Source organism: Phaseolus vulgaris, unplaced genomic scaffold (genome assembly GCF_000499845.2).
Source record: "Phaseolus vulgaris cultivar G19833 unplaced genomic scaffold, P. vulgaris v2.0 scaffold_18, whole genome shotgun sequence".
In the NCBI taxonomy this organism is placed as follows: domain Eukaryota; kingdom Viridiplantae; phylum Streptophyta; class Magnoliopsida; order Fabales; family Fabaceae; genus Phaseolus; species Phaseolus vulgaris.
Window position 1 is genome coordinate 294605 of NW_027174087.1, and position 24634 is coordinate 319238.

Genomic DNA, 24634 nt, shown 5'->3' on the forward strand with positions numbered 1-24634 from the left:
GTTCTATGTTTCAAGAACTCACCAAAACTTGCACCAAACACCAAACTCACATGGAAGACCCATTTCTTGCCAATTGAACCGATTAAAAGGTGCACAAATGTAAATGAACCGAATAGAATGCTTAAGAACAGAAATGAACCGAACAAATCAATAAGAAATGAAGAAGAACCAAATGGAATCAGCCAAAGAGAAGATGAACTGAAGCATATTAAGACATAAACTAAAATGCCGAATGAAAATGCTAGAAAAGGAACCTAAGACATGTTTTAGCTTCATGTGAACATGGAGATGAAATGAAAAAGAGGAAGAAGAAAGGAACTTATGAGAATGGAGAGCTTGGTTGATGGTCACGCCACTTGAAGTGTGAAGGCTCCAAGATAAGTGAGCAAATGCCGCCACTTGAGAGAATCAAGGCACTCAAGATAAGACAAGGTAGAGGAGAAGACAGAGTTCTCACACAATTCTCTATCAATTTGAGTAGAGTTTCTCTATATCCAATTTCCAATCAGAATTTTACAAGAGCCCACACCTCTATTTATAGTGTGAGGGTGCTGAAAAATAGGTGGGAAAATTCAAATGAAACTCATTTGAAATTCCCACCAAAAACAAGTCATATGGGAGGTGTGACCTTTTTCTACTATGACACCTCCTAAAAACTACACCTACACCTACTCTCCTAAGTCACATGGACAATGTGACTTTATTTTACATATTCACACTCCTTTATTTAATATCCAGACCTCCTACAACTACTATGCTCTTTTATTTAATGCTTGGCCTTCCCCTCATGGGATGGACTTGGGCTTTTTGGGCTTTGGCCTTCTTGGGCTTGGGCTTTGGGCTTGTGCTTTGGGCTTGGGCCTCATCTTTGTTTTATGTCTTCTTTTAATTTTGAAAAGACTAGAAGGAAGAACTTCAAATGTGAAGGTGAATGACCTCTTCCTTCATTAATAAAGCAGTCTTGAAAGCCTGATTGTGTTTTGGAGGAAGTTACAAGATGTCATAAAGGAATATATTTCATATCTTCGAAACTCAAGAGCCTTTATGTCTAGTCCAAGATCACATGTGCTGACCATGTGTTTTTCTGTTCTTTTCTGACGTTTTCTGTGCAGTGCTTGGACCAGTCTCTCATCTTGAAGACTGAAACCCACAATCACCAAAGGATCAAAGAAAGTATCTGATTTGCTATAAAATCAGTTGCAGTTGTTTTCTTTCACAAAAATAACCAATTGAGCCATCTCATGCAACATCTCTTTCTCTCTTTGTGTGCGAGCCTTTGCCTCTTTTTTCTTCTGTCATGGAGTCCACTCCTCCTACATCAATGAGGATCAAAACAAGGGTTGTAAGGTTAGGAGGGAGGCTTGAGGGCTGGTTTTCAGGGGATAATGAGTTTATTGAGAGGTATCGCTTTGAGACAAGCACAAAAGTGATCAACAATCCAAAAGTTGTATCCTTTGATTGGTTGAAAAGCCAAAAGCTAGACAATGTGAGAAAGCTTCTCAAGGATCAGTTGCTGAAAAGATTCTTAGAGATAAAGGAAAATATTTATCCAGATTTGATTCGGATATTCTACACAAACCTCAAGTTTGAAGGAAACAACCTTGTTTCACATGTTAAAGGTGTAGAAATGGAGATTACCCATGATGTATGGGTTGTTGTAACTGGATTGAAATATGCTGGTCTTAGAATCAATAAAGGTAATCTTGGAGTTGTGGAAGATTTCAACAAGGTCCAATACTACAGAAGCTGTTTGAAGAATCAACAAGCACAAAGTGAGAACTTGTTCTGTTGGAGGGTTAAAGTTAGATGAAAGGGTGTTAATCTCATTGTCACTTGGATCCTAACTCCAAGGGGGAGCAACCATTCTGTTTTAACAGAAGAAGATCTTGTTTATATCTATTGCATAATGAAGAAGATCAAGATCAATTGGATTCATATCATCAAAGCACATATGCAAAAATCCATGAGGTTAAGTGACTACCATTATCCCTATGTTGTTTAATCTCTAAATTCTTGCTCTATTTTGAAGTGAATCTTGAAGATGAAACCTCTGAGTTGGTTAAATCAACACAAGAAGTGAACAATTGAAGATGAAACCTCTGAGTTGGTTAAATCAACACAAGAAGTGAACAATGGTTCACTAAGCAAGATGGGATTCACCAAGATAAATGGAAGATGGGTGAGCAAAGATGGTGATCATGGTGGTTCATCAAGTGCTGCAACTGCTGATTTTGATGAAGAAGATCATGCTGCTGATATGGATATCCAAAATGAAGAACAACCTGCAACTAACTTTGATGCTGGAACAAGTGCAGGACATCAAAGGGATGAGATTCCTTTTATGTCTTCTTTTTAAAGATACATGGTGGATAAACTTGATGACTTTTCTAAAAATCAAAGAAATCTCCATGATCTTTGTGTAACCAATTTCCAAAACATTGACAACAAATTCCAGAGCATGGACACTCGCTTTCAGACCCTGGATGAACAGATTGAAGCTGTTAAGAACCAGATCTTTGAGCTGCAATATGGCAAGGATGACTGAAGAAAAACAACCGGTAGAATGCTCGAAACAACCGATTGTTTTTGCTCTATAATAGTTTTATTGCTATTTCTTTTAAATTCTGTTTTATCTGGAACAATTTATGTTTTATCTCTTCTTATACTCTATTTGTGAAGACAAATAGGGGGAGATTTTATGTTGTGTTGTCTTAAGGACTGCAAACTCTATTTGTTTAAGTGATTAATGTTTTTGTTGCTTGCTACTGCTGATGCTTTATGGTGTGCTGGCTTTTTGGCTGGTTTTTCTGTTGTTTTGGTTAAGCAAAACACAAGATTTATATGCTATTCTAACCTGCTGCCATAGATGTTGTATAATGCTTAAAAATTGTTTTGCATGAACTGCTTCAGATTAAAACAAGTCCAACACAAACAACCAGGGATTTGTCTTCATCAAATAAGGGGAGATTGTTGAATAAAGTGTGATCAAAAGCTTTGAAGAATCCAAATCCTAGTGTTTGATGGAAGACTGGAGTTGTTGTTGTGTTTTAGAGTAGGATCTGGGTAGTTTATCTTTGTAATCCACTCTTTGTTGAATCTAAAGCTTAAGTGTTTTCAAATCTTTTAAGTTTAAAGTGTTTTTCAAACTAAGTGAAAAACAACCTGTTGTTTTGTCGAAATAACCAATTGTTTTACTCTTAGGTGTTTTTGAAAAGGTTGAAAACTATTTTGGTTGGTTGACTTGCTGTCAAACCAAAACAATCGATTGTTTCATGAAATCAATCAATTGTTTGTTTGAAAATCTTAACAGAATCTGTTTTGTTAGTTAAGTGTGCTTTAAATGATTTTCAAACTGAATGCGCTCCTGTTTTAAATGCTTTGACCAATATTTGAAAGCTATAAATAGTTTGTTAATGTTTTATAACAAACAAGAAAAGAGAAAAACATATTTGAGTTTTTCAGAGATTGCTTTCAAGATTTGAGTTTTCACCTTTGAGCTTTGGTTTTCTCAAGAGAGAATGGAATATGATTACATCTGTATTGATTTCAGTTCATTCTGGAACAAGTGTAATTCGTTCTGAATACTTTGTACATTCTGGTGTTGTAAAGCCAAGAAGGGTTGTGTGCTCTTGAGGTTGTCAAGATCAACATTCTTGGTGGGTGTGCTGAGCCAAAGGAAGTGTGTTTCTTGAGGGGATCAAGGTCACTTCTTTGGTGGTTTTTGTCAGTAATCTATAATGGATTGCTTAGTGGATTGCCAGTGGATTATGGGGATTGGATGTAGCTCTTGGATTAAGAGTGAACCAGTATAAATTGTTTGTGTATCTCTTTCTTCTCTTAAACTCTTTTAAATTCAATTGTTGTTGTTTTGCTGGTATAAACAACCAATTGTTTCGAAGAAACAACTGATTGTTTTTCTGGTGCTTTGCTGTTTTGAGCTTTGTTTCTTGGCTAACTAAATTCAAAATTTGGTTTCTTGCAAAGAATTTCATTCTAGCTTAAAAAGTTTTCGAAAACACCCTTTAAACAATTCAACCCCCCTTTCGTTTAAGGCCATACATTCTAACACTCATGACTCAATAATCACTCAAGCAAAGTTTCTTTCCTATTCCAAATTCAATGTGTCCATTACATGAGCCAAGAAACCCTTTATATAGGAGATAGTGACTTGGTGGGCAAGAGAAAAAAGAGGGGCGGCCAAGGTAAGGAAGGACCTAGAAACTAGGTCAAGCTAGGGAATGCCGCACCAAATGGAGTGTTTCTAGAAGGTAGGGTTGCATGAGTGCAATATGGGGTGACACATGGGAGTATATGGGTTTGGCACAAGCCCAAATTACTAAGTACACCCTAATATAGTTTATTCTACTATTTGTAGCCCATAATTTATTTACTTAATCATACCTTGTAAAAAGACCAGAAGAAAGAACATTTGATACTCTGGTCTATGTCCAGTTCTTCTTCTTCTGCTGAGGTCCTTCTAAGGTTTGGTGGGTCATTGTCTTGGATACTGAGATGACTAACCTAGGTGTGAAGTGTTTGTGGTGTCCTTAGTCATCTCCCTTGTCGAGTTGAATTGTATCAAGTGTTCTGTCTCACGCCTTCTATTTAACCTAATTTGATGTAGGTTAATTGACATCTCGCTTAAGTAAGATATTACTTGCTTAAGTGAGTTTCACGAGAAAAGGCCCCACTTCACTGAAGTGAACTCGTTTAAGCGAGCTTGAGCAAGTCTTAGGTGAGTTTGCTCAAGAGAATAAGTTTGCTTTTGGAGTAATCTTGCTTGAGCGAGTTTCAAATTCTCCAACTTTGTCTATTATCCTTGTCTTTAACTTGGGATTAAATCGTTCTTATTCATCTCATAATCCAAAAATATATAAAAGGGTTCAAATTCCTAAATTAAAGGTTGAATTATAACTCTTTAACAATTAAAGTCCACTAGTGCCTATCTTTTTGCATGAAATATAACTAAATTATGGCACTTATTACTATTAAAAGAATACTCATTTTAGCTAAGACAGGCTGAGTCCAAAGAATACTCAGTTTTAGCCAGAAATGGTTGCATTCCAAACAATACTCAAGGGATTAGCCAAGAGTGACTATGAATCCAAATAATATTCATTTGTACTTTGCAATATTAGTATGCTTAGTGATACTCAATTTGTTGATTGAGAGCTAAATATAATTTGTTATCACACAAACTAATATAAAAATAGAGTGTGTATTTCTTCCCCTTTTATCTCTTCTAATTTGTGTATTATTATCATTTGTATTAAATTAAAAAACTATTATTAAATTAGTAAATCCATTAAACTAAGTTAAAGAACCATTCTTAAACAAATGAATCCATTAAACTAAAAGCTACGTCTAACGCATATAATCAAAGGCAATTCTTATTAAGAAAATCGTTCAGAGATCACATGTCCTTCACATAAACCATCATTTGATTATCAAGTGTACCGACCAGTCATTGGGCGTTGTTGACCACTGGTAATGTTGGTGCCACATAAGCGGGTCCCACGAGCGGCGTGAGCCAGTACCTCGCAAAACTTGTACGCCAAGGAGCCAAGAGTGGTTAGACATCGGTCATTAAGATGTGCCGACGTGCCACTAGACAATGTGGAGAGATCGGACATTGGGAACCCAAACAGTAGAGCTGGACCACGAGAAGTGAATCCCAGATCACACGCCTGTTATCAGTAAGGGAAAGCCTTGATCACGAGGGCCCATGCGTGTAGAGTGGATGACGCGTCCAGGCGTAAGACAAAGTGTAGAGCCACTAAAAAGATATGACCTGCGAGGGTCACGTTCCAGGGGTGAGCTGCATGCATGGCACGTGAACAGCTAGAGCACTCCCAAAGGCGGGTGACCCCAGAGATCAGGTGCACGAGGAGGCACCCAGGTGGTCACCCGCCAGAGGTTGCACTCCAGTTAGGGACCCCACGCGCTAGGTTATCCTAAGAGTAAGGTAACAACAGTGTTGGGCCCGCCCCATCAGAAAGGTCCATTTCGGGTAAAGAGGAAACCCTAGTTTCAGTCTATAAATAGTAAGGTAACAAACTTGGCAAGGGACGTTATTCCCTTGTGCCGCTTAACACACAGTAACAGTTACACAGTTTCGGTGTTTCCTAGCCCTAGTACTGACTTGAGCATTGGAGTGCAAACGGCCGCTAGGGCGCCCTTTGTCTTTGTGTTTTCAGGCATTCATCACAGGAACGACACGTGCAAACGCAAAGATTCTGGACGAGAGAGTGACGTAGGCGCACAAAGGCACTTCGAGTCTACCGGCAGGAACATCAAGTATCACACATATTTGCAGAAACATTTTAAAAGATATAAAACATAATTCAACCATCATTTCTTGTATTTTTCCTATTTTCTACAATTTTCTAATTCGTTAATGGATTTTATGTACATTTATTGTATCCGTGACTAAATGGATTAGTTTGGGCATATGATTTAGTTGATTGAAAGTTAGTTTATCTAAGATGGTAATTTGAATTAGTTGATTTGTGATCTTGAGTATTGGAACCATACTAGAAGGAGATATTTAAGATTTATTGATATTCTAAATCATATAGATGAAAATATTATTAGGTGGTGAAAAACTTATATAGATTCACAACGACTGAGTAAAGTATGTGTAAGGAGCTACCACGATTTCTTATGAGCTACTATATGCATGTGTACATTAAGATGTTGAATCAATTTTTAATTTATCACTACAAGAAAATCATGAAACAGAAACTAATTTTAGAAACAAAAAATAATTAGTTGCTATAGTGACTAAATTAGAGACCATTTTAGAAACTAAAAAAAATGGTTTCTAAATTAGTTTCTATTATTGTTTAATAGTTTTGGTATCTAATTAGCTACCAAGGTTTTAACTACCAATTATTTAGATTTTAAATTTGGTAGCAAAAACTTTGATTGCTAATTAGATACCAATTTAGAAACCATTTAACAATAATAGAAACTAATTTAGAAACCAAAAAATATTTTGTCTCTAAAATGGTCTCTAATTTAGTCACTATAGCAACTAATTATTTTTTGTTTCTAAAATTGGTTTCTATTTCATGATTTTCTTGTAGTGTATTGTGAACTTATTCAATGTTAGTTTTTTGTTCTTGTTTGTTATTGTTAGAAACATGTTTTGTAAGACTAGTTTTATAGAAGCTTAATTATTCTTTTACTCTATATTAATGGTCAAAAATCAATTATATTCCTTAGTTTTTAAAATGTTCAATGTAGTTTCAACTATTTTTAAAACGGTTTAATATGGTCTCTTCTATTTGGTTATCTTTGATGACGTTAAATGGGTGATGAGTTTGAACACAAAGTGGTACAGACAATTAATTTGGAACACGTGTATAGTGGTGGGATTTACCCCACTGCGAGAATAGCAAGTTCAGCTAACCTTGAGAACTCATAAGAGGAAATAAAATCAACTAGTTCACAAAGAGTTGTTCTCTTCACCTCTTTCTCCATTGTGTTCTTATCAGGGTCCGAGAAATTGAACGATACGCAATAGAGACTCGACTTGCTCACGAAAAGGTTGACACTATAGGTTCTATTAACAACATCATGCTCGCCGAAAACACCATGGACGAGGATGCCCATTTCGCAATGTTCAAAGTGGCAGAAAATTTCACCTTCACCATGATGATTCAGAAAGTGAAAATGGTAAATTCCTAAGCTTTAAACGAAACCCATTAATGAAGGGAAATAAATGGTTTTTTCTTGAAAGGAAGAATGAAGGATGAATATAGCATGAAACCTTAGATATAGGTCATGGAAAGTGGGAGAAATTACAAGCAATGTGAGAGGGGTGAATGAAATTGGGATGGAAACTTCAAAAGGGTCAAGAAATTGCAATTTAGCAACATCCATTGGTGTGAAATCAAATTTTGAAGATCGTGAAAGAAAGAGGTCAAGAAATGAAAATGGTAACTAAATAAAAGGGACAAATCTCACCCTGTTATATTATACATGTGTTCCAAAATAACTATCATATATATACGACTTTGTATGTCAACACATCACTCACTTAACGTTGTCAAACAAAAAGGACCATATTGAGTCATTCTTAAAAATAGTTAGGACCATATTAAATATTTTAGAAATTAGAAGATAGAATTAACTTTTTATCCTTAATATAGAAACTAAACAAATAATTAAACCGCTTGTATCTTATACTACAAGTTAGGAAAAATTTAGGTTAACTTATCATTATCATTTTGTATCTTTATTTTACTATATGTGTAGTGATTTTAATAACTGATATTTGTAAGCTTCAATAGTAGTTCTTATTAATGATTTATTAGTGTTCTTAATTATATATTTTTTAAAGTTCTTTAAATAATTAATATACAAGATGTTTTTTTCCAGCCTTTAGTATAATATACTTATATTGCAAACTTGTACATACAAGAAAATTAGTAAACTAGTTTATTTTATTGGTTCTCTGAAAAGAATATTTTTAATATACAAAATTTATTCTTATTGATTATTAACTCTCATCGACTTATCATTAGTAATGTAAACGCAAAGTTTGTTATGGTCAACCTACTGATAATCACAAGAGAGAGGAAAAAATCAAATAGTTTCTAAAAGTCGTAAATTATCCGACAGTTCCCAAAACTAATAAATTATCTTATAAAAAGTAACAATAACATTTCTTATGATAAGATTTCGTGATATTTGGATACGGGTTAGAAGATACTTGAAGTGTATCATTTTTAATTTATTTTAATTCTTTTTTAATAAAAAAAAATAAGAGAAAAATAATAAAGTTTTATTTTAAAATAAACTTTTCAGTTTTATAATATGTCTAAGAAGCCTAACCCTATCAGTTTAAAATATTCAGAAAAAGAGAAAATTATAATAATTAGTAGTTATAAAATTTAAAATATTATGATAAAAATATTTTAATTTTTTTATAAAATGAGTTTTTTTAATATAGTGTCTTAACATTGGGTCGAAAGGAAATGAGTAGTATACTAGATTGAGTCCCGATTTTTGGACAACTCTAAATGAGTTGCTCCACTATACAACTGCCAACGTGGCAGAACAAATATTATTTGAATTGTGGGGTCCAGGAAAAATCTGAAATTAAGTGTTTAGGGTGCGGTAGAATGTGAAATTAGGTTTTAGGAAAGGGGCTGAAATTAGGTTTCTTCTTCTTCACCACATCATCTTCTCCACCACATCGTCTTCTCCGCAAGCTATTTGTTCCAAGTTCTCCGCAACCTTTATGTGCAGCGGCGTTCGTGGTCGTCGTAGGTGCATCAATTTTCAGGGTGGTTTGGCGGTGGTGTCGTCTTCGATATCCTCCTTTCATGGTGGTTGGGCGGCGGTGTCATCTTGGACATCTTGTTTTCACAGTGGTTGGGTGGCATTCTCCTCTTGCACATCCTGTTTTGAAAGGTAATACATTTATTTTTTTCATTTGTTTATTAAGTGAAACCTTGTTGTTGTGTGATTTTTGTTGTTGGGTCATTCTTGTTATTTGTCCTGTGGTGACCCTTGTATGAGCCAAACCTGATTTTTCGCATAGACTGCTAAGATAAATGTATATTCGTATTTGATGTTGGGTTTACTTTGTGGGTCTGTATTTCACTATTATTGTAGTATTTTTTTTCATAGTAGCATGTTAGGATACACAAAAAAAGGGATTGGTGGAGCAACTCATTTAGAGTTGTCCAAAAACTGGGACCCATTTTCTGGAGTATGACTTGATTTTTTGTGGAAAATATTTTATTGTTGGAAATATGTGTCTTACTGTAAAAATAATGCAGAGTGTTTGTTTGAAATGTTAGGTTGATGAGGTACCAAAATTTTTAAGGAAACTTTGTAATGTTGACATGGATAAGAAAGTTAAAAAGAGAGTGTTAGTGTTTGTGTTAGTGTTAGTGTTGATGTTGGTTGGGGAGGGTATTAGGTGGGGAGAAAGTGGGTTAAATCGGTTTTTTATATAGGCCAACAAAGTAGGATAGTGTCAAGTAACCACTATGTTAACTGAATTTAGAGGGTTGCAGTATGTTGTGTCCCTAGTAGGAGTATGTGGTGACCCACATGAGACTTCCTGCACAAACTTAACTGGGGAACTTTTTCTTGAAATGTCAATGGGGAGAAAGTGGATTAAATGAGTTATTTAGAGGCTATGAGAGTAGGACCCTGTGAATTAACCCCAAAATTTAGTAAAGTTAGAGACTAACAGTACGCGGTGACCCTTCAAGGAATATGTGGTGACCCACTTCTTACTTCCTGCACAAACCCAATGAAACTTGTTATGGAAATATGAAGTGAGTGTTCATGTTTAGGGTTTGGGATGGGCATGATGTGGGGAGAAAGTGTCTTAGATCAAGACTTTAGAGGGCATGAGTGTAAGGCAGTGACAAGTGAGCAGAAATCTAGTAAACTTAGAGGGTTGCAGTATGTGGTGACCCCAGTAAGAGTATGTGGTGACTCACATCACAGTTCCTGCAAGACCTAACAGAGGAACTTTTTCTTGAAATGTCAATTGTGTTCGTGTTGGTTAGGGAGGAACACGAGGTTGGGAGAAAGTGGATTAAATGAGTTATTTAGAGGCTGTGAGAGTAGGACCCTGTGAATTAACCCCAAAATTTAGTAAAGTTAGAGACTGACAGTATGTGGTGACCCTTCAGGGAATATGTGGTGACCCATTTCTTACTTCCTGCACAAACCCAGTGAAACTTGTTCTGGAAATGGGAAGTGAGTGAGTGTTGCTTGTAGTGGGCGATGAAGTGTGAATTGTTTCATTTTTTAAAGATTGATGTTCTTTCATTGTTGTTTGGTTTGAAATAACGTATTCAATGTTGACGAACATATGCAGACGTCTTACGTTAATGATAAAGACGAACACAGTGAGCAAGGCATACCTAAAGAGCAAGGCGTACACAAAGAGCAAGGCCTATCTGATGAGCAAGGTGTACCCGAAGAGCAACATGTACCCGAACAGGAAGACGTACCTGAAGAGTAAGACGTACCCCAAGAGCAAGACATACCCAAAGACCAAGATGGGGGAGAAGAAAAAAGTAACATATTCCCCCGAGTGAAGCATAGAGCAAGGAAACGTGTGAAGTCGGTTGTGATGAAATCACCATGGACTAGGTATGGAAGGGGGAAAAATGATTTTGTTAGTCATAATTGAAAGGGATCGTACATGATGTGTTTAGTACTTAAGTATGTTTATTACAAAGTAGTTGTTAGGAATGATACATGTTTATTTCATTGGGTGTAATGTGGTTAGAGAATTTAAGACATGTATTTAGCAACTGCGTTGTAATTTTAGTAACTCTAACTTGGTTGGACTTTTTGAAGTTTTATTTAATTTTAATTGTCTTCCATTTATATGGTTGAAGTGAACATATTTTTTAAATTTGAATGTATGACAGTGTCAACACACACTAAGTTCATAGAAGCTAAGAAGGACAAGTATCCAAAAAATTCACTTAACACATGTAATAAGCATTGTTCAAACATGTGCTTATAAATACAATTTTTCATCCTCAATTATACAATAATAGTCTTTATTGTGCATGTAGCCATGTTTGTAAGATGTGGAAGTTTAAACCATCCTTGGACGTCGGATTCTATCTTCCTCCCTCTTATTCAATAACTCCAATTGTTTTGCATATGAATATATTTTGGATATTGAAATGTGAATTAGAATATTGGATATAGGACATTGTTTTTTAAGTATAGACAATTTTTGAAACTGTACCTAGAGTTGGTGGATCGCGTAATACTGGATGAGAACAACGAACTTCCTCATTAGATGGTGGACATATGTCAAATTTGAAAACCTATAGGCATGAATAAGATGGTGTACATATGTTAAATTTTAAAACCTATAGGTATGAATATTGTAACGAAAGGCACAGTTGTTTGTACTATAGTTATAATGAAAGCTAAATACCTTAATGTACCGCCCTGGTAGTCGGCAGTGATGACGTGGCATCAAGCTATTGTATAGGCGTGTTGAGAGGACGCCAGGTTAGCAGAAGAGAAGGAAGTCGGGGGGCTCGTGTACTCGCCAGTTATTAAGTTGGCGTGCTCCGATCTCCATCACACCAATACCAGCGGTCACCAAGTTGAAGATGAAGTCGCCAGATGTAAACCCAGGCGACCAAGTGTTTAGAGATCGCCAAAGCAAGGACATCGCCGAATATGAAGGTAGATGGATGCTTCCCAGCTGGCCAGAGGATGAGGTCGGGAGACAGCTTGCTCGGGCATAAACGGTGGAACAGGTGGTGCAGATTATGAAGGCGGCCGGCGAGACCACAGGGAAGGTGTATACGAAGGCACCCTAACTCGCCAATCCCAGTAGAGATCTCACTCCAAGACAACTATGCACTGAGTAGTATCATGCATAAGTAACTTAGCCAAATGAGAGTCAGAAGCAGCGCCCAAGTCAAGGAGGCTCCAGATGATGGCACGTGTACAGCTGGATGCGAGCCACGTGTCCCGGTTTGTAACTGCCAGGAGAGAGAAAGTGTCCAGGTAAATAAGGGTTTCCCAACGAACTTCTGAGGTACGCACGTTCAGATTGTCTTCTTTACGCTTGCGAGTTTCTTGAGTATACTGAGAGAGAACTGGTTCACGGTTCCTTGAGAGTTCTTGAGTGTTACTCTTAGTATTTGGTGGTTCGGTCACTGACTTGGGCGTTGGAGTGCGATCGGCCGCAGCGGCGCCGCTCTGTTCTTTGCAGGTTCTTGAGGTGGATCGTGGCGAAGGACGAAGGTTGACGCGGGGCACACGTCGATCCAAGTTTGACGAGGCAAGCTCCAACGTTTTGGTCAACAGGCAGGATCACTTAACAATGTTGTTTATGGTTATATATTAAGGTAGAATGTTCTTTGATTCGAACTAAATATGACTACCTATAACAATATTAATGATTTCATGAAATATGAAATGGACTTATTTGAAAAAAGAGTTTTATGGAAGATAAATACATTCTTTAGCACAAAGACTGATCCTACTGCAATTTGTGATCCAAATTCCGGATCTTTTAACACCTTTGCATGTACACTTGCTCTAACTATTCCTGTTGGATCCTGTAATAAAGATGTGTATAATAGTAATTTTTTTGTTACATAAACTGAAAGGATTGAAAGAGTACATAAGGATGTAATCTTGACGAATGTGAACAATGTATTAAGGATGGAGTTTATGAATGACACATGTACAATTTTGTTATGTAATATTGAACAATTGTGGTACATGTTCAGCCACCCACATGCAATGACTGGTTGTATATGTTTGAATGAAAGTTTTTTTACCATATTCAAAATATTTTGTAAGATTACAGTGTACATGGTTATCCCGAAAATGCGGATAATTTATTCTAAATCGATCAATTATGTGAGTAGTATTAGCAGTCATGCATTTTCCCTCAATGGTTGCACTTTAGCTTCTACTAAAAAATTGGATTGGGCCAAAATGGTAAACTGCTCAAGGGGTCCACTTTAGGTTCTACTACAAAAATTGGATTGAGCGAAAACGGGGCAGTGCTGAAGGGGTCCATTTTAGCTTGTACGAAAATAATATAGATTGACCGAAAATAGGGCAGTGCTGAAGGGTTCCATTTCAGCTTGCACAAATATTTTTGGATTGAGCGAAAACGGGGCAGTGTTGAAGGGGTCCATTTTAGCTTGCACGAAATTTTTTGGATTTAGCGAAAATAGTCCAGTGCTGAAGGGGTCCATTGTAGCTTGCACGAAAATATTTGGATTGAACGAAAAAGGGGCAGTGCTAAAGGGGTCCATTTTAGCTTGCACAAAAATAATTTAGATTGATCTAAAATAGGGCAGTGCTGAAGGGGTCCATTTTAGCTTGCACGAAATTTTTTGGATTGAGCGAAAACGGGGCAGTGCTAAAGGGGTCCATTTTAGCTTGCACGAAAATAATTTGGATTGATCGAAAATAGGACAATGCTAAAAGGGTCCATTTTAGCTTGCACGAAAATTTTTGGTTTGAGCGAAAATAGTATAGTGCTAAAGGAGTCAATTTTAGCTTGCTCGAAAATTTTTGGATTGAGCGAAAACGAGACAGTGCTGAAGGGGTCCATTTTAGCTTGCACGAAAATAATTTGGATTGATCGAAAATAGGACAGTGCTAAAAGAGTCCATTTTAGCTTACAGGAAAATTTTTGGTTTGAGCGAAAATAGTCCAGTGCCGAAGGAGTCCATTTTAGCTTGCATGAAATTTTTTGGATTGAGCAAAAACGGGGCCGTGCTGAAGGGGTCCATTTTAGCTTGCACGAAAATAATTTGGATTGAGCGAAAATAGGACAGTGCTAAAGGGGTCCATTTTAGCTTGCATGAAATTTTTTGAATTGAGCGAAAATAGTCCAGTGCTGAAGGGGTCCATTTTAGCTTACACGAAATTTTTTGGATTGAGCGAAAATAGGTCAGTGCTGAAGGGGGGTCCATTTGAGCTTGCACGAAATTTTTTGGATGGAATGCTGCTTAGGCATAGTATCATGAAATTTTGTCTTCCTCTCTTTGATCGTAGTTGTTTATGTTTTACCCAAATACTTGGTAAAAAAGTTGCCAAATTTTGAACTTTAACTTAATATTGTTAACTTTAAACTTATTTTAGTGTAGCAAAATGCACAAATGTAAATATTTATAACTTTTTTTTTTACTGAGTCCAACGAACTAAGAACGAAGTCATACTTAACCACGAACGACCGTTAAATTAACCTTCCACAGTATGTGGCACCTGCTAATGGATCCTATGGATTTGAATACGAATAAAATCATTTCTAGAAAAACCTCTCATCATAATTACAAGTGATGGAAACTAATTTTAAGTGTAATTAAAAGGTTTGTTGCATCATATGGTACAACAATATTCGTCTTCAATTCTCAGCATTAAAAAGTTCGCGCATTATTCAACTCAATGGAAGTGTATGTAATCCATTATGTTTCTACAGTTATGAATGCTCCTAGGATACACTAAAACATGTAATGAATAACTACACAATTGCAGAACATGTAGCTTCACATGCAACGCACTCTCAACCACCATCATTATGAAGTTCCACGAAAGTTGAACTCCCTCAACACATTTTCTCTTTCTGCATTATGTGCATCAAGGACCCAATTACAAACCATTTCTTGACAGAATGCTTGAAGCTCGTCCTGAAATTAATTTTGAAAATCAATTTTCAGTGCAGAATAAAACTTATAACTTGTACTCTACTAGTGAAGGGAACAAATACGTACGTTGTTGTATTCAGACATCGTCTTCCCGTCATAGTCAACCATACCATTTCACAGCTCAATATATTTCAAAACCAATACTCAACAATCATAACTACATAAAGAAAAGCACATAAAAATATTTACATATGAATATGCATAAAAATAACAAAAGTTTTAAATTTCATTACTAACCCGTTTGGTTGTATAGGAAGTTTTTGTTTGACTACCTTGATGGGGGGACTATCCACCCCAACCAACACACACTTCACATTTTTAGAATAAATTTGCATTGGTGTGTACAGGAAGTCTAATGTGGGTCACCGCATGTTACTACTTGGGTTACCACATACTGCAATCCTCTAAGTTGAGTGAATTTGTCATCAGTGGACACTGCCCTTCACTCATGGACTCTCAAAACCTGATCTAACTCACTTTTTGCCCGCGTCATGCCCACCCCAACCAACACGAACTTCACATTTCCAGAATAAGTTTGCACTGGGTCTGTACAGGGAAGTGTAATGTGGGTCACCAGATGTTCCTACTTGGGTCATCACATACTGCAATCCTCTAAGTTGAGTGAATAATTGCTCACTTGACATTGCCTTGCACTCATACCATTTAAAGACCTGATCTAACACACTTTCTTCCCACGTAATGTCCACCCCAACCAACACGCACTTCACATTTCCATAACAAGTTTGCACTGGGTGTGTACAAGAAGTCTAATGCGGGTCACCACATCTTCCTACTTGGGTCACCACATACTGCAATCCTCTAAGTTGAGTGAATTTTTATCACTGGACGCTACCCTACACTCATGGACTCTTAAAACCTGATATAACACACTTTCTGCCCACATCATGCCCAACCTAACCAACACTAACACGCTCTTCACATTTACATAATAAGTTTGCACAAGGACTGTGCATGAACTATAATGTGGTCACCACATATTCCTTCTAAGATCACCACATACAACAATGCCCTAAGTTGAGTGAATTTGTGATCACTGGACACTGCCTTACACTCATGGACTCTAAAATCTGATCTAACGCATTTTCTGCCAACATCATGCCCACCCAAACCAACACCAACACTCACTTCACATTTCCAAAATAAGTTTGCAAAGGGATTGTGCAGGAAGTTTAATGTGGTCACCACATATTCCTACTAGGGTCACCACATACAACAAACCTCTAAATTGAGTGAATTTGTGATCACTGGATACTGTCCTACACTCATGCTGCATACTGTGATTTCGGTATATAAATGGATAAAAACAACTCTACATACATGGATAACAACAACTCAACAGAAAGGATATGGTGCAAACTATGTTTCTTCATATTTGTTGGGTTTATTGAACGGCTATCCAATTGTATATAATCAGGGCCAAAATCACAGGAAAAAATGTATTGTTTGGAAATCATTAACCGTAAAATTGGAAACAAACAGATCTTATTGTAGTATGACATTTTACCCCATGGGCATGTTTGGTTGCACTCTACTGTCCTGCTTCACAGAAATAACATGTTTTATACATACAGAGATGCAAAGTCACACATTCATATTTTTACAATCATGCTATACAAAATTAAGAGCATCTCATGGTAATTTCTTAAATATAGATTACAAATTCATATTCTCATTCCCTTTTGTCAACCACACTCTGTTTTTCAGCATTTTATAACAATGATTGGTGAAAAAGTATCTACTGCTTAGAACAGTCTAAGTCACATCTAGGTAACAAACAATTACAATGACACTGGACTCAAGCTTCAAAGCTTAATGTAATGTTTATTTTGCATCAGGGTATAAACAGCATGGCGCCAGCTTCCACAGATTTTGGAGTTAGAATCGCTTAATGACTTGGGTTTTTCTGAAACATATGTGAGATGTTTGCAGGTATGATATTAAATTCTACCTGAAAGTGTATGTCAAATGTTGAGTACTATAAAGAAAACCTTTGATTTGTTATGCTTTGTATTTTCTCAACCAATATATTACATGCTACAATGCTTGACAAATTTCGGAGGTTGTCAACAGCATGAAAGACCTAATACATATCTGTGCACAACACAGAGTTGGGGTAATAAGTAATTTGCGAGTATTTTTTATGATGAGGTTACCCTATCGTGTTCTATTTTCAATTAATCTAGTTGTACGAAGCTGTTTTAATTTGGGCTTTTGGAATTATATTCTTACATTGGCCATTAGTCTTGCCTGCAAAGTGTTTCAAACAATTATCCTCTACTAACAACAACCTCAAAGCTCGACATGCAATAGATGCAGGAAATGGAGCACATGCCAAATGTTCATGGTCTCCCAACTTATACAATCACACTCAATAAGCTGATGGACTCTAAAAATCTTATCTAACGCACTTTCTGCCCACATCATGCCCACCCCAACCACATATTCCTACTAAACCCTAAACCAACAATTACCAAACTCGTTTGTTTAACGATTAGAACATACAATTTATATGCTCTAACTTCATCACTGTGAAAAAAATTTATCAATTTTATATCAATGTGTCTAGTAATAACAACAATACCAACAGTTCAACATTCAAGGAAGAAAAGCTTCAAACTTCCTTCAACACGAAAATCAAACTAAAATTGAATCAAAATAGGCTCTACAACAACATCAAAATCACACAACATCATCAAAATCACACAACAACAATGTTTCACTTCAGAATCCATTAAATCAAAAATATATTACCTTTATCACCTAACCACCGTGAAAAGAGATGGAGGGCGTCCACCGAGCAAACACCGACCGACGACGACAACGAAGAACAAGACCACGAAACCACGACACAGGAAACCAATACAACAATAAAATGCAAGAGGGAACGGTGCACTGGAGAACCACGAGACCTTTGCGAAGAAGAAATTCAAAGAGGGAACGGTGCACTGGTGAACCACGGGACCAAAAAGAAGAAGAAATTGAAAGAGGGAGAGTTCAGCCACCAAAAGAAGAAGAAATTGAAAGAGAGAGAGTTCAGCCACCAAAAGAAGAAGAAATTGAAAGAGGGAGAGTATCATAACCCTAATGGAAATTTGAATCAAAGATTAAACCTTTTCAAAAAAAAATTATGGACCCCGTAACAACAATTTAATATTTGTTTTTTTGCCACCTGGACAGTTATACACTGGAACAATGAGATAAGTGGTTGTTCAACCAACATATGACATCATCCCATACTGTTTTTGTTTTAACTTATAATAACAACATTTTACAGCGCCACCTAGTATGAAAAAGAGTTTTTCATGTGTATATAAGAATGATAAAAAAGAGTGAAAAGAAATAGATGAAGCAAGCAAATTGTGAAGGCGTTGACCTGAAAGTGTGAATTATACAAAGTATAGGAATGGGGTATATGCGAGATACCTCCTTGATTCTGCATTTTTGAAACCATTACTTTGTATGGGTGTGGTGACAGCTTTGCACTATATATAACAACAACTTCTCCTTCTCTCTCTTTATAACTTTATTTCAAACACACCGCCTCACTCTCCTCCTTCAACCTAACTGTGGTAACAACCAGTGTCTCCTCTCGTTAGCAGGTGAGACCCTATTTTTGTTCATGGAAACTTCTCTTGTTTCCACTTTTTGGTGATGCATGGAACTTGTAAGTGGAACTAACTCACTTGTTGGAGACTTCCTTATAGTGGGAGGCCCACTTTTCTAAGCACACAACACAACTTCACTTTCTCCATTTTATATAATTATCTAATCATTACCCTTTCCCCACTAAAAATCTGGAATCTCTTTTCACCCCTATTATTCAGGATATCAATTTCATGATTCTTCTCTTCCATCATCACCACCACTCACCCACTCATTTTGCAAACTATTGCTCCTCCTCCTGTTTTTTCTTAATCGAGAACTGAAACACAAAAGAAAAAAAATACTTTCTGCCTTATCCGTTTTCTTAATTTTTTTTTTTTTTAACTTTTCTGGAGTTGGTGCTGATTTTCCGTGCCAAACAAAAACCGAACCTTCTCAGTGGAATTTATTTTTCGGGAAATTATTACCCAAAACAAATTTAACAAACCCTCCTCCTCTGCCTTTTTTTTTTTTCAATTTATTTAATTTTTATAATTTTGGATGATAAGTCTTGTCCAGTGCCTATGCTTCTTTTCTCTATACTAATTATGAGTTTTTCTGGTTTCCTCGCGCTACTCGTGGTCTGCTAGTGACTGGCTTCAAAACCATATCTCCTGTTTGCAATTTATTCACACCCTTTTCTTCTCCATGTCTCTGTTCATTAGGTTAGGTAGGGACACAAGAAAAAAACTAGTACAAAATTACCTATGAATTTCCAATTTCTGAACCATGTTTTCTTTGTGACGGTATACACTGAAGTTGACTCGTTGGTTCAGTCGTTCATGCAGTTATTCCACATCTAAGCAATTTAGGGAGGCAGTTGAAACCTTACGTGAAGTGAGAATAGACCTTGTTATACAAAATTTTCACATGATTTTGTTATTGTGTTAATCTTTGTTTTCATATAAAAGATCTTATCTATTTAAACACAATTTTATATTTCAGAGCTGGAATTATGGAGTCGTTGTTAGTTTACAGTCAAATTCCTTTCAAACATAATTCTAGTTTTAATTTGGGATTATTCAACTTTGGTGGCTGTTGACTATGGATATAGTAGAAAAATACGAAAGTAAGGGTTCTTTTATCATCAATCCATTGCATCAGCATGGGAAAGATGAGCATTAGCTGTACAATTTTTCAAACCATTGAAATTATTAATTTCTTAAAAAAGTCTACTACACTTATTTTGTCAATAATTGAATTTTAATTTTGATAATGAGTAGAAAGTGAGGAACTGGTTTATTTATACTATTCCTTGGCTATCATTGCAAATAACAGTTTTTTCCATTCATAGTTTTGTTCTGAAAAACAGTAATAAAGGAGGAAGAATATGGAGTTGTATTAGGCACATATATAGAAATCATTATCTTTTAACGTTGTGGTGGAAATTTCTAATCATTGCTTGGGGCACATCAGGTTGCAGTTAGTGAGTGATGTCTGGAAGAGAACTAGGAGTGCTTAATGCACTCGATGTGGCCAAGACGCAATGGTACCACTTCACTGCTATTGTGATTGCTGGAATGGGATTCTTTACTGATGCATATGATCTCTTCTGTATTTCTCTTGTCACCAAGTTGCTGGGGCGGTTATATTACACAGATATAACTAAACCAAAGCCTGGTGTTCTTCCTCCTAATGTGCAAGCTGCTGTGACTGGTGTTGCACTATGTGGCACTTTGGCCGGCCAGCTTTTCTTTGGATGGCTTGGTGACAAGTTGGGAAGGAAAAAGGTTTATGGTTTAACTCTTATGCTCATGGTAGTGTGTTCCCTTGCCTCGGGGCTCTCTTTTGGAGATACCCCGAAGGGTGTCATTACCACACTTTGTTTCTTCAGGTTCTGGCTTGGCTTTGGGATTGGTGGTGACTACCCTCTATCAGCTACAATCATGTCTGAATATGCCAACAAAAAGACTCGAGGGGCATTCATTGCTGCAGTGTTTGCCATGCAGGGATTTGGAATCTTGGCTGGTGGTATAGTTGCCTTGATTGTGTCATCTGCATATGACCACAAATACGATCTTCCGAGCTATAAAGAAAACCCAGAAGGGTCAATAGTGCATTCCCTTGATTATGTTTGGCGTATCATTTTGATGTTTGGTGCAGTTCCAGCTGCGGTTACCTACTACTGGCGTATGAAAATGCCAGAGACAGCTCGTTACACGGCCCTTGTAGCCAGGAATGCAAAACAAGCAGCTTCTGACATGTCTAAGGTGTTGCAAGTTGAGCTTGAAGCTGAAGAGGATAAGTTGCACCATATTGTTGACAGTGAAAACCAAAAGTATGGTTTGTTCAGCAAGGAATTTGCCAAACGCCATGGTTTGCACTTGGTTGGAACCACAGTAACCTGGTTTTTGTTGGATATTGCCTTCTACAGCCAGAACCTCTTCCAAAAGGACATTTTCAGTGCCATTGGATGGATCCCTCCTTCACAAGAAATGAATGCAATTCATGAGGTTTACAGGATTGCAAGAGCACAAACACTTATAGCACTTTGCAGCACTGTGCCGGGGTACTGGTTTACCGTGTTCTTTATTGATTACATGGGCCGTTTCGCCATCCAATTGATGGGTTTCTTCTTCATGACTGTCTTCATGTTTGCTCTTGCCATACCTTACAATCACTGGACCAAGAAAGAAAACAGAATTGGGTTTGTTGTGATGTACTCTCTCACCTTTTTCTTCTCCAATTTTGGTCCAAATGCCACCACATTTGTGGTACCAGCAGAGATTTTCCCAGCAAGGTTAAGATCTACCTGTCATGGAATCTCAGCTGCTGCAGGAAAGGCAGGAGCAATTGTGGGTGCATTTGGGTTCTTGTATGCTGCACAGAGTACGGACCCCAAAAAGGTTGATCAAGGTTACCCAACTGGTATTGGGGTTAAGAACTCCCTCATTGTGCTTGGTGTGGTCAACTTCTTTGGAATGGTATTCACCTTCTTAGTGCCAGAATCAAAGGGAAAATCACTGGAAGAATTGAGTGGGGAGAATGAAGAAGGTCCTGAGGCTATAGAGATGGCCGGGTCTGCTAGGACGGTTCCAGTTTAATCAAATTCTGTGATTAACAAAGCAGTTCAAGAGTCCAGTAATGCCACTGTTGTATGACAATTTTAGTTGGGGTTTCTACAGCCAGATGCACTATATATGATGTAGATGTATGTTTCTCGGTGTTGTAATTTTAAATCAATAACGAAGTGTGTGCATTTCATTCTTGTTTTTAATTTAAAGTGGTGCTTAAATCATACATGTATTTCATATCTGTAGCTGAAGGTATTGAAGAAAAGTTTTGTCTCGAGTTCCTTTCTTCTATTTTTAGTTATGGTATCAGATATATGTGTGCATGCTTATGCTTTTATTGTGGAATAAGTTCTACAATATTAATTCAAATATAAGGGCTTTTCTTTTTTTAATTTCTTTCCTCCATTTTGTACAGCAGAAGGAAGCTAGAGATACAATACAAGGGAAAACCCAAAGTTTTCCTTAAACTATTTCAAAGAATCCTTCAACTCTTATTATACTTACAGTATATCCTTTTGTTTCTGGAAAGAGTTGAAGGATCAATTAAACCGACGCAATAGACAAGTTCAAATGTCTTTCTGTTAAATACACAAGCCCCAGCCCCAGTGTAATAAGATTCATATTTGTTATTTGTTAAGCTTAATAAAATATATACCTATGAGAATGACAATTCTTTTATACATTTTAATAATATTAAAATTTTAAACTAATTGAAAAGAAGGAGAATTCAAATGTGTATTTATAGATATATAAACTTTATAGTAGTTTCATTACACGTGTTAAGTGATGCATGTGGGTTTATTGAAATAAAACAAAGTGTAACACTCAATCTATAAACCGAACTACTTATTATTAAAACAGAGCAAAGAAAATTAGGTTAAAATGTGCTGAAAAGTTCACTCAAGTAATTACAGCAATCAATCCCAACCAATGTGCCGCGTAAGGAAATTAAACAGAGCAGGGAAGGAAAAAAATGAAACCATTTTTTTTTTAATAAATCAAGATACTAAGAGAGAGTCTCTCTTAATCTCCAGTCTCTGTTCAGTCTCACTCTTCATGTCTTTGTCATTGTCCTAATAATAGTTTGTTGTTGGACAGTAGTCATCATTCCCTCTCTCTTGAAAGGATCTGTCTTTAGATTTGCAAATTTGGTTTCAGACAACAGTCTTATTCTTGCTTGAAAGTTATGTTCATCCTCCAGGATTAGATGACAATCTATGGTAGTCATGAAACCGTTTAAATGTCTTCTTCTAAAAAATTCAATAAAAAAAACCAAATTTATGTACAAACAATGGAAAAGAATTCGGACTTTTAAAATTCATGTGCTTTTTAATAATACAAAAGTTATTTTTTTTTAACAACAAATTTATTTGTTTGTTTTTTCAATTTTATTTGGTTACCTTTCTTCTTGATATTTTTTTTTTCAGTTTTTCTGGCAATGTATGACATGATTTACTCAAAGAAGAATATTGATGCCTATTTTATAGCAAGTGTACCATGTCAAAAGTAATAAATTTGTCCCTAAGAACGGATGTCGAACCCACAAGGAATAATTTAATTATTAAGTATAAGTTTCACTAAATAGAAAACAATGTAGAAAAGTTTGTTGGGTATTTGTTGTGTATGAAATTGCAAGAATGTAAATAAAACAAGTAAAAAGTTGTTTGATTCAATTGGGAAAATTGGGATTGAGATTCATCGTTTTCACTCTCTTGTATTTTGGAAAGCATGATAATATTTTATCGTTGATTGATATTGATGCCCATATAAAATTCATTTATATTGATTCCTCGCATATAGAATTATTAAGATAATCTCCTATATTTTGATTCATTCCATATTTATAAAGACTCCTTATTGTTACAAGCATATATGATAGTAATTAATATTTCTAATTTATTCCTAGCATTCAAATATGTTAAGCATTATCATTTAGGTCAGATGCTTATAAATATTTTTAAGTCAAATCTAAGGATCAAAATCATGATAAAACAAGCATTAAGAATAAAATGACAATAGCAATCATCAATCAAAAACATAATATTATGTTTAAATATCATCTCAATACATAAGAGTTTGAATAGATTACTCTTGATCCCAAAGGGTAGAATTAGGCATTCATGTTGGCAATTACAAGCATGGAAAGCAAGAAAAGAAGATCCAGGATGTTTCTCCTTGAGAGTTGCCTCATCTAGGATTTCCTATCTCCTTTTATTCTCCCAATGATGTCTAGGGTTATGCCTCATGCCTCATATTTAACCTAAATGTGCTTGGGCTAAGTGACTTCTCGCCTAAGCGAACTATAGCTTGCCTAGGCGAGTTGGACGAGAAAAAACCCAACTTCTTTGGAGTGAGTTAGCTTGGGTGAGACTAGGATTGCTTTGTGATGACTCTTTTTACGGCAACTGTACCGAGTTAGAAGTAATAATTTGTCCCTAAGGATGGATATCAAACCCACAAGGAACAATTATTTAAAATCCTAAGAGTAACATTCACTAAGTATAAGAATTTGTACAATAATTTGATTTGATTTGATATTGACAATAATTTGCATGAAAATTAAATAAAAGCAAAGTAAAAAGTTGTTGATTCAATTGTGAAAATTGGGATTGAAGTTCATCCTTCTTACTCTTTTTTGTATTTTGAAAAGCAATAGTAATATTTTATCCTTTTATTTATATTGATTCCCATATAAAATTTATTTATATCGATTTCTCGCATATAAAATTATTAAGAGAGTCTCCTAAATATTGATTTCTCGCATATTTA

General features: G+C 36.1%; 1 protein-coding gene across 2 annotated transcripts; it reads left to right on the top strand.

Moving 5' to 3' along the window:
* The first annotated feature begins 18505 nt into the window (after positions 1 to 18505).
* LOC137817163 (low affinity inorganic phosphate transporter 1-like) lies at positions 18506 to 22142 on the top strand. Of its 2 annotated transcripts, none has more exons than XM_068620412.1 (2): positions 18506 to 18808; positions 20268 to 22142. In XM_068620412.1, exon 2 carries the CDS (start codon positions 20285 to 20287, stop codon positions 21893 to 21895), a length of 1611 nt encoding a protein of 536 aa, XP_068476513.1. In that variant the 5' UTR covers positions 18506 to 18808; positions 20268 to 20284; the 3' UTR covers positions 21896 to 22142. The 2 variants fall into 2 exon arrangements, with proteins under 2 accessions (XP_068476513.1, XP_068476514.1); XM_068620413.1 differs by lacking the exon at positions 18506 to 18808 and adding an exon at positions 18886 to 19688.
* Positions 22143 to 24634: the final 2492 nt, after the last annotated feature.